This window comes from Mandrillus leucophaeus, unplaced genomic scaffold (assembly GCF_000951045.1).
Source record: "Mandrillus leucophaeus isolate KB7577 unplaced genomic scaffold, Mleu.le_1.0 Scaffold931, whole genome shotgun sequence".
Taxonomy (NCBI): domain Eukaryota; kingdom Metazoa; phylum Chordata; class Mammalia; order Primates; family Cercopithecidae; genus Mandrillus; species Mandrillus leucophaeus.
In genome coordinates, this window is record NW_012110153.1 from 541,019 (window position 1) to 552,300 (window position 11,282).

Below are 11,282 nucleotides of genomic sequence, written 5' to 3' on the forward strand. Positions count from 1 at the left end.
CACAGAACAAGTTAGGGGCACAAGTTGTGTAAGTCATAGTTACTGCCTAGTTGGTATCACTGAGACCGCCAGCTTTGGGGAGTCCAGATTTGGCCCTGGGTCTTGCTTTTTTAGACTTAGAATGAGCATTTGAGGCCACTGGACAGTGAGCCAGGCATCCAGCCTCAACCAGCTACCCCAACTCAAACAAGCATCCTCCTGGTTGGCCTCCAAATGACCCAATCTCTTATTCTCATCCCTTTCAGTATGAGTCATGGTCATAGTTCAAGATCCCGTTTGGTTGGAAAGGAGGCAGGGGAACAACTTGAGAGATGCCTGGCCAAGGGCTGTGTGGCTTGAAGCACCACAGCAGGTGCTAAGCCAACCTGATCTAGCTCTGCTGGACAGTAGTCAAGAGCCTTCAGCTGAAGTCAAGAGATGGGCAGATTTGCTCAAAATATACTTTGCTCCCAAAGTCAGCAATTTAGTGTTACAGTCCAGTGAGACACTGAGCAATGAATCCCTAAGGTGGGAAGGAGAAAGACAGCCTGCTCTACCTGGCCCCACCCATCCTTGGGACCCTTGGTTCACCCAAAGGCAGTGTGTATCATTCTTCCCCATGCCTAGAAAATTCTGTTTCCATCAGAGTGGAGCATCAGCCTGAACTATCTTGTGCCTAGTAGCGAACCTTCCTGACCATTGTCCCTTTCTCTGGTAATGAAAGCCTCAGCCTTGACCCCCCTTGGGAGCTTACAAGGACCATGCTTATAAACTGCCCAACAACAACAAAAAAATGCCTTCCATATTTTATGGCTCAATGGTGGACTGGCAGTCAAGTTTTACTCTGGAGTACTTTTAAAAAGACTTAAGCATAGAGCCAATGTTAGCAACTCTGGCTTGTTCTTCCTTGTCTTCTGAACTCCCAATCCTAACCCTATTGCAGCTCCAACTCACTTAGGCTCCCAATATTGAGCTGGGGCCTATAACCAATGGCATCTTGCTTCTCTTTCCCCTCTTTTCTCCAAAAAGGCCCCCCTACCACCCTAGGAAGCTATGCTTGGGCCTCTACTTTCCACGGAATTGCCTGGTTGTCTCCTGTCCTGTCTGCTATTTGGTCTGGGTTGGGGAACTCCCAAATTTCCCATGATCTTGGCAAGAAATACAGGCTCATTTCCCTCCTGATCTTTTCTCTTTTTTCACTAAACCAGACTTTGATTACTTGCCTCCCTCTCAGGAACCTTTTGCCTGCCAATCCACCCAAGCCTAGGACCCAGGGGAAGTTGGCTTTCCTCCAAAACTGGTGAAGAGAGGGGACAAGATATACAGCTGGTGACACCACAAAACTGCATACATCAAAGGATCCACAAAAACTGCACATTGTATGCTCTAGTAAGGCCTGAATCCCATTTCCCTTTTAATTTCTGTGCCTTTTTCCCATGCCCAGAGGCACTCTGATGTGGAGCTGTTCCTCAAACATCAAAACTACCTTTCTTCCCAGCTACTTGGGAGGCTGAGGCAGTAGGATTGCTCGAGGCCAGGAGTTTGAGACCAGCCTGGGCAACACAGCAAGAGTCTGTTTTTTTAAAAAATAATAACAAATAAAAATTAGCCGGGGGTGGTGGTGCATGCCTGTAGTTCTAGCTACTTGAGAGGTTGATGTGGGAGGATTGCTTGCACCCAGGAATTTGAGGGTGTAGTGAAATATGACTGTGCCACTGCACTCCAGCCTGGGCAACAGAGCAAGATCCTATCTCTAAAAATAAAGTACAAAAAACTACCTTTCTGTGGGGCTTCCTCACAACAATCCCAATCATCTGCAGGACCTTCTGCCCATTAAGCCAATCAACACAGCTTTAGGTCTGTGAAGATATTAGGCCTAGTCAAAGAGAAATTGGGTTACGAGGTGCCTCCAAACACTAAATTCATAGACTTTTAGAGATGGAAGTCATGTCAGACATTAATAAAAATGGACTACACATCAAATTCTTTGAGTATGGGGGCGTACATTCTGTTTCTCCCAGAATGGCTATTGGACAAATACTGGCTGATAAAAATGATACAAACTTCGATTAGCTTCTTCTATCCCTTTGAGACACCAGTGCTGTGGCACAGATGGCTGGGAAAATTTTGAGTAAACAGCAGAAAGTGTCTTCAGGCAAAGACACATTCAGAATCTCAGGATCTGAATGGTTAAAGTTGAAGGGCTCAAGAAAGGTAGTACTGAGGATGAGATTTTCTAGGAGCTCCATAATGTGGTAGAGTGTTCCTGACTTTTCCTAAATAAAAACTGTGGTATCCCTGAGAGCCTCTAGTATCAAAAATAATGTCAGTGAGTTCAAGATACACTACAGCAAGGACCCAAGTCAAAGTATTTTGAGACCCTAGGGACATACCAAATTCCTTTCTGTTTCTTCCTGACCTATACTCACTATACTTTAAACCAGTGACCTCAGCCCCTCAGTGGACCTGGTCTGTGTCAGAGTATGCACTAGCCACACCTCTGCATATCCCACTGCACCCCCACTACCACCCCCACCCTCTAGCTGCACTGTGAGGTCTTGACCGGAAAGTCCCAGCCAGCCCTCCCCCTGAGTCCCCTATGATCACCTACTTTGAAGTCTGTTCCCCAGCAGTGAGCCTCTTCCTGGTAAAATAGTGGTTTTTCCAAGTTTTATTATACACTCCTAAGATCACAGATCTAGGCCTCCTCACACCATATAAATGCCAGGGCCTAGCTTCAGCCTAGCCTCTACTGCTTCTCATCAAGTTTCACTCAGACTTTGCCACTCACTGATCCTGAAGGCCAGCAGCCTGCCTTCAACCACAGGGCAATGCTCAGCAGGTGCCCTTGGCGGTAACCTAGGCAACAGCATGAGTCCCTACACTGCCTGCTTTCCCAAGGGCCCCTGAACTGCATCAAAGCCGGAAAAAAGGTGATCCCAGGGGTGAGTGTGGCAGCCATCTTCCCTGCAGAAGTTGCTCTACACTGGCCCAGGACCCCTCCACTCCAGCATCACAGTGGGCCTGGGTAGTCAAGAGACTTCCTTTGACAGCCACTGACGCACACTTGAACTATCTTCAGCGGGGCCTGCACACTGCTGCTGTGCCAATGAATCAACAAGGTCTGAGGCACCAAGATCCCCAAAGCCCCTTCCGCCAGGGAAGTCCAGCAAAGCTGCAAACTAAAACCACAAGTCCTCAGTTGAAATTGGTGGGAGAAGGCCCAGGGAATTCACAGGTGGACACTACAGAATTCAAGGTTTCTATGTTCACTTAGTAATTCCCAGGTCCCCTCAAATGGCAGGAGAAATACGTGGAGGTTGGAGGTTGGCGAGAGAAAGGAACCCCTCAGTCCTAGGGCAACACTACGAAAAGCCACATATTCTGAGTTGTGAAGTTGGAGCTGGTGGCAAGAGTCGAGCTGTCCTGAGGAGCCACGAGAGGGAGCAAGCCTTGCCAGAGAGGGCATCCCAATCCCCCGTCTTCGTCTGAGTCCCTCACCAGAACTGCTGAGGGATTTCGCCAGCGGCTTTGCTGGGAAAGCGAGATGGTTCCTCTGACTTCTCCCAGCTCACAGGCGGCCTCAATGCGAAGAGCGCGCACGCCTGGGGTCTTGCGTCCACTGGCCTGGAGAGCGAGGGCTATGCCCCCCAACTCTGAGATCAAGTCAGCCCCAGGCGAAAGCTGGAGTGGCGGGTCTGGCATTCAGGCTGTAGGCCGAACGAGGCACCCCACCGGTAGCAGAGAGGCGCGGGGTGCGGGGAAAGGCAGGGCTGAGGTTGGGGGCGGTGCGGAGTGAGCAGCAGGGCCCAGTCTGCCTGCCGCCTCACGCCTCTCTGGCAGGAGACTGCGGAGACCGCCTCCCCACCCGCTTTGGGGCTCGGCTCATAGGGCACGGAGATCCGTTCACTCCCGCCGGGCGGCAGAGGACTGCCGGGCACGGCTGGGCCGTAACTGCAGCAGCCAGAGAAGCACGCACACCCCCCACTCTAACTCCCTCCCTCCCTTTCTCTCCTACAGACACGCACGCCTGCCATGTGTTTGACTCTTCGCTCATAGTCATCAGGATTCCTAAAGTGTTTTTAACAGAAAACACCTCCGCTTCCCCAAAGGAACCGGGGGGTGGGGGTGGGGGGCTGCTGCGGAGATCCGCGTTACAGTGCTTCTCTCAGACCCCGCCCCGCCTCTCAACTTTCTCCTCTCCTCATGACTTCTCCCCACCTCCAAAAAAAAAAAAAAAAAAAAAAAAGTCCTGCAAATATTTTCCCCCAGCACACACGGGCAAAGGTACCTTAAACAAACCCGAAAGGTGCATCTGGATTTGTCCCAGGGCCAAAAAAGTCCATTGCTTGCCAATGATCAATGAATGTCCCAGTTCGTACCCCCGGGAAGCCTTGCACCTAGTCTCCCCAGTCGAGGCTGCCCAGAGCCCCGCAACCCGCACCCTAGCAGAGTCATGGGAAAGGGGGAAGGGGCAAGGGGCAAGGGGTAAGGGGAGGAGTCGGAGAAGTGCATTGGAGGGGCGCCTTGGACCGGGAGGTATGGGGTCGGTGGCAGCGGGAGCAGCCACCTTTGCCCAAAATGCCAAGTGGGGTGTGCGGGGCCACTCACCTGCTTGGAACTCCACTTGGCGATTTTTTTCCTTTTCCTCCTCTAGCAGCATGGAGTAGAGGATCCCGACAGAGTTATGGATGCCGAAGATGGAGCCGTTGCACCAGGTGGCAGCGAACACCACCACCCAGCCGAAGCCACCTTCGGGAGGCTGGAAGCCGCGCGCGGTGCCGCGGGTCTCCACCGTAGGCGTGGGCTCGGGTTCGTGCACCCGCTCGGACTCAAACTCCAGCTCCGGCAGGGGTGCGGGGTCCGGTAGGGGCTGGGGCTCCGGCTGGGGCTCGGGCGGGGGCACCGGCACGGGCTCGGGCTCAGGCTCGGGCTCAGGCTCCGGTTCTGGGCTACCCACCGGCTCCGGCCGTTCCCGGTCTGCCTCCTGCCAGCGCCCCTTTGCTTCCTCGCTCGCCTGGCTTTGCAGCGCCATCGCGGCCGGGGGACTGTGGCTGCTTGGGCCAGAGGAGCCGCTGTGTGGCTGGTACTTGTTTCTGCTGCTGCAACTGCTGCTGCTCGGAGGGCTGCTGCTGCCGCTGGCGCTGCCTCCTCCTCCAGGCTCCGCGCCCCAGCTGGCCAGCCCGTCCCGCGACAGACGGTCCCTCGAGCCCTCTCCTCCTCCTCCCACGTCCAACCCCCTCCTCCTCTCCCCATGTCATCTCTCTCTCCTCCCCCTCCTCCACACCCCCCACCTCTTCCTCCCTCAACAGGCAGCCGCTAGAGCCTCGCTCTTCTCCCCAGCCCTTCCTCCTTTTACTCGCCTACCTACTCCAGCCGCCACTGCCTCTCCGAGCTCCCTTCCCAAACTACTGAACCCTGTTCTTGCCCGGACGCCCGTTAGAGGAAAAGTTAAAATTGAAAGAAAGAGCACAAACTATCCTGTTCTCCTGTCCTCTTTTTCCCGCAAGCTCTAGAACCGACATTGATCAACCCCTAGCCTCGGGGAGACCCCTCCTGTTCTTTGCTCCCATTCCCTCCTTCCTCACAAGCAGCCCGCAACTGAGGTGGCCCCGGGGACCCTAGGACGACAGCTGGCCTGCGAGGAACCCCACCCTGCCCTCAGGAGCTCCCATGTCCCTCCTTGGACTTGAGGAGGACGACCTGAGGGGACAGCCTGGGCCTCGGACAGCGGGTGAACACAATCTTCTTGAGCCAGAGGACTCGGCCCCCTGCGGTCCTGCGCACCCCCGGGAGTCTACCCCTGCCCCCGCCCTTCCCGGCAAATCCCTGGCGGCCTGGGAGGGGAGGAGGCGGCCATGCAGCGAGGCCCGCCCCTCCGGGCAGTCAATCAGGGCTTTGTTTGCGCCAACCTGGAGCCCAGAGGAGCCGCAGAGGGCCGGGTCTGGGCCGGGCCAGGGCCGAGTGTGGGCCAGGAGCTGGGCCAGGAAGGGAGGGAGGTGCAGTGGCACCAGTGGGAGCCGGGCCCAGGCCCAGTCGGGAGCCGAAGCTCAGTTCAAGCTCCTCCCGACTCTCTGTCCCGGACTGGGGAGGGACGAGTTGGAGCCGGGTCCAGCCGCCAGTTTGGGCTTGGGCTGCCCCGCCCCCAATATCTCGGCTGGGCTGGTCCCTCGGGCCTTGGCCGCGGCTTTTCAGGTGCTGGAGACTCAGCGGAGCTGCAAGCGGACGGATGTCTTCCCAGCACCCACCGCCCCCTTCCGCCCACCTCAGGCATGCAGACATAGGAGTCCCACTGTATGTCGCAGACTGAGGCCCCAGCCCCGCTGAGGGTAAGGGAGAGTTTGTTCCCCAGGAAGCGCGCCGGGTCAGGAAGAAGGAAAGGTGGGGGATCTGTCTTTCGGGTGGCCAGGCTCTCAGCAGGGGTGTGCAGGGGCGCCCAGCCTCTGCACTCAGGGCCCGCTCGGCGATACCGGGAAGCCCTGCCTCCCCTAAGGGTCTGCGCGTCTAATGCAGTAAACGTGAAGTCGTGGTGTGGTTACCAATCTACTCGGCTTCCACGAGCGGGCGGGCGAGTGGCAAGACCTTTCTACCCTGCATCTCATTAACACTCCTGATAAGTGAAAGACTGCATAGCCAGAGGTGATGCAGCTCCGGGGATGCGTGGCTGAGCTAGATGCCTGTAAATACAGTCATTAAGCACCTGAGGGCTGGCCCAGCTGGGAGGAAGGATATAGATGTCCTGAGGGACTTGAGGTGCCATATAAGAGGAATCAGTCAAATTCACAAATCACAGGGCCACACTACTCAGCAGGGAAGGCATCGCCCAAATAGAGCACGTCCCTTATTGCCCTAAGGTTTATTATTGCCTGCTTTTTTTTGCACGAAAACTGAGGCTTAACGAGGTCAAGGCATTTATTAGCCTAAGATAATGGGCCAAGTCAAGGACAAGCTAGAATTCAAGGCAGGTCTCCATATAACGAAACTTCATGCTCCCTGTTTCACCAAAGGACTCTAAGATTTGAGGCTCCCTGGGAGGAGACAAAGGAGGGAAGGCAGAATCTGGCTGAACTATCACAGAGGAAGGAAGGCAGGATCTGGCAGAACTATCACAGTGGGCTTCTGGAGGAGGTGATGTTCAAGATGGGCTTGGAAATTTTTTTTCTTTTTGAGACAGAGTCTCGCTCTGTAGCCCAGGCTGGAGTGCAGTGGCATGATCTCGACTCACTGCCACCGCCGCTCCCTGGTTCAAGCGATTCTTCTGCCTCAGCCTCCCAAGTAGCTGGGATTACAGTCGTGCGCCACCACGCCCGCTAATTTTTGTATTTTTAGTAGAGACGGGGTTTCACCATGTTGGTCAGGCTGGTCTCAAACTCCTGACCTCAAGTGATCCACCTGCTTCGGCCTCCCAAAGTGTTGGGATTACAGGTGTGAGCCACCGTTCCAGCAAGGCCTGGAATGCTGAGTAGGATTTTAAAAGGCCAAGGGTAGGGGAAGGTGGTCCCCTACATCAGAGCATGCCTTGAGCTCAAAGCACAGAGCCATAGACTCTACTCACAGAAAGAGGGAAGTGAAGGCTAATCAGGACAGAAAGTTAATATGTATGGCCTCTGCCTCTCCTAGGAAACATTTGCATTTTAATAAAAATCCATAATGCTTCAGCTACGAGGAGTGACAAGCACCAGGGCTTAAGGTTTGCTTTTTGATCAGGGGTCTCACCATACATATGACCACCTGTTGCCCCAGGAGAGCACTAGTTTGGTATCCACTTGCAGAGAACCTGATTGAGACCCTAAAAATAGTTATTTCCAACCCCAGAACTAGGAATAGACCCTGGAATCTTGCACCCATCTAGATTCCTACTATCTTAATTCTACTTCCCTCACTATTTAAACTGGTTTTTAGATCACTGGAATGGGAGTATGGGTGGGTGATGACCCTCACTGAGAATCTCCTATGAATCTAGCACTGTGGTAGGCCCTTTATATATGAGATCTTATATAATCTTCATAACATTACTATAAGATTGGGATGGTTTGTTCCCATTTTATAAATGAGGAAACAGGCTCCAAGAGACTAAGTTACTTGTTTTAAGTCTACAAAGCTAGTTAGAGGTAGAACAGGGATCTTTGCTCATTTGTGTGAGTTTCAAAGTATGTGCCCCACCCAGAAGACAGAATTATGTAACTGCCGTTTCACCATTCTAGTAACATATGCAATACCTGCCATTTCTCCCCTCTTTAGAAGGTGCTTTATAATGGCTAAATCACTGGCATCAGGAGACCAGGGTTTTAACCTTGGTTCTACCACTGCATGCCTGTATGATCCTAAGCAATTTGTTTTCCCTTTCTGAGCCTCAGTTTATCTACAAACTACTTTGCAGAGTTATTAAATGCCATGCTAAGAGGTAAAGGCTTTATTATTGATATATAATGCAAGATCACCACTGAAGATTTTTGAGTAGGAGAATAACATCAGAACTGCATCCTAGAAAGAACATTGTGGTGATAGTTTAGATCAGGGGTCCCCAACCCCCGGGCCACAGACTGATACCAGATCCATGGCCTGTTAGGAACCAGGTGAGCGGCAGGCAAGCAAGTATTACCACCTGAGCTCTGCCTCCTGTCAGATCTGCCTCAGCATTAGATTCTCATAGGAGTGCGTACCCTATTGTGAATTACACATGCAAGGGATCTACGTTGCGCATTCCTTATGAGAATCTAACTAATGCTTGATGATCTGAGGTGGAATGGTTTCATCCTGAAACCATCCCCCTCAACCCCTGGGACAATTTTCGTGGAAAAATTGTCTCCCACGAAACCAGTCCCTGATGCCAAAAACGTTGGCGACTGCTGGTTTAGATGATGGCATGGAAAGACAAGATGTAAGGAAATGAACCAATAGACTAAGTAAAAAAAAAAAAAAAAAAAAAAAAAGTTGATGATCTGGAATGGGCACAGTGGCTCATGCCTATAATCCCAGCACTTTGGGAGACCGAGGTGGGTAGATCACTTGAGGTCAGGAGTTCGAGACCAGCCTGGCCAACATGGTGAAACCCCATCTCTACTAAAAATACAAAAACTAGCAGGGCATGGTGGAGGCTGAGGCAGGAGAATGGCTTAAACCCAGGAGGGAGAGGTTGCAGTGAGCCGAGATCAAGCCACTGCACCCCAGCCTGAATGACAGAGTAAGACTCTGTCTCAAAAAAAGAAAAAAAAAATGCTGATCATCTGAAATAGGGCACTGACTATGGAAATGGAGACAAAGGGATATCTCTGTCCATCATTGTTATGGTAGAGTTGACAGAAAAGATTTGTGTAATGAGAGAAAGGGAAGAAACTGACGTTTTTTGCTTGAGTAAAGGAAAGGATGGTATAGTGTTAATGGAGATTGGGAATTAGGAGCTGAATCAGTTCTGAAGTGCCTGTGGCCTCCTGTCTCTTTCCCCCTGGCCCCCAAACAATCCTGTCAATTATAACTCTAAAATACTATTTTAATCATGACACTCCTCTACTTTACAAATCTTCAATGATTCTCCGTTTGACTTTCAAGTTTAAATTCCTCAGCCAGGCATGAAAGGTCCTTTGTGCTTTGGGACCAACCTCATTTGTTCATTCATTCATTCATTCATCATTTACTGAGAACCTCTATGTGTCAGGCTCTGTACTGTATACCAAACACAAACATAAAAGACGTTGTGCCTGTTTCTGATAGGCTCATATTCAACCACTCTAGCATTACTCCCTGTCATTTTCTTCCCATCCTTTTCTCCCTTTCATACCATGCTACAACACACTGGTTAGCCACCATTTCATGACTTATGGGCACCTGCTGGTCTCTCAGCCTTCACCAACCATTTCCTTAACTATCTTCCAGTTGAGATTCTATACCTTTCTTGACTCTCCAGAGTAGGTTAAACAAAACAGATAGCAGAGTTAGTCTTGAACTGAGGAAGCATGTCACTTGCCTTTCTCATACCACTCAGCCATTCATTTCCCAAATAGTTATCAAGCAACTATGTGTACCATTCACTATATTAGGCACTGGGGACGTACAATGGTTCTTGTCCTCATGGAGCTTACATTGTAGTAGAAACTACTAATAATTGTAACTGCCATTTATTGAATGTAACTCTACTAAATTGGGTGAAGACATTTTGAGATAGAAGTATATAAAAGATGAGACAAGGTTGAGAGTAAAGTTGTAGAAATAGGGCTAGTGTCTTAAGATGCATGAAGTTTCCTCTATAAATCTCTAAATCATGCTTGATCAATAAACATCATCAACAACAGATCTTTAGAGAATACTACTACCATGTGTAGATTAATCAGCTTGGCTCATGCTCACAAGTAAGTAAGGCATGGTTTCTGTAGCCCTTTACATTATTTTACTTGTCTGACTGTGGACCTTGGAAAAACCCTAGCAGATGTCTCTCATTCATATTGCAGGTTACAGAATGTGCTTTCCTTCTGTCTCTAACAGAAATGAGCCCGTAATGGAATCATTCCAATTACTTATGCCCTTGATTATTCACTTTAGAGGGTAAAGCAGAGCAGTGGTTCCCTAACCTGGTTGCACATAAAAATCCCCTAGAGACTTTTCTAAAAGCACCAGCTACTAGGTCCTACTCTACCCTTGCTGAATTGGAATATCTTGGGGTGAGACCCAGGAACACATAGTTTGGACAAGGCCCCTAGTAATATTAATGCACTGCCAGGTTTGGAAACCAGAAAACCAAAACAATGCTTCCCCAAAATTTCAATCTGAAAGACCAGTAAAATTTCTCTAAAGTTTCTCCAGAAACTTTGGGGACCAACCTAATGCCAACTTTCTGTCATGTAAAGACATGTTTCTTCACTATCATGTTATTACTGAAATGATATTTTAACATCAAAATCTAGAAAGTGTGGAAAGAACAGTCTTTTACTCAGAAAAGACTTTCTCAAGATATGTCAGTTGATAACAATTTTTCTCGTGGGTGTCAGCACACTGATGAAAATGTCACAGACTGTCATGGGTATGCAGATTAGTGCTTGGGATTCCATGGACCAGATGACCTCTGAAAGTCCTTTCTATCCCTGAAGTTCTCTATTTTAGGCATCTTTGCTTTGGGCCTCTCCTATTCTCCAATAGGATTTTCTGGCTGGAATGGAATTCACTAGATCATTCACATCATCTCCCTGCCCTGTCCCTAAATCATTCTAACTACTTGAGAAGGGATGATGAGAGCATTCTCAAGAAGATGAGTACATAATCTTTCTATCCTTTACTCCTTTTATTGATTCATCTTTATAAGGGTAACTTAA

General features: G+C 50.2%; 1 protein-coding gene across 1 annotated transcript in view; it reads right to left on the minus strand.

The window, feature by feature from the left end:
* SLC16A2 (solute carrier family 16, member 2 (thyroid hormone transporter)) overlaps positions 1 to 5,212 on the minus strand; it is a 103,496-nt gene extending 98,284 nt beyond the window's left edge. The window contains exon 1 of the mRNA XM_011970206.1: positions 4,591 to 5,212. Coding sequence (XP_011825596.1) covers positions 4,591 to 5,014 — 424 coding nt within the window. The 5' untranslated portion in view covers positions 5,015 to 5,212. The remainder of the gene's footprint in view (positions 1 to 4,590) is intronic.
* Positions 5,213 to 11,282: the final 6,070 nt, after the last annotated feature.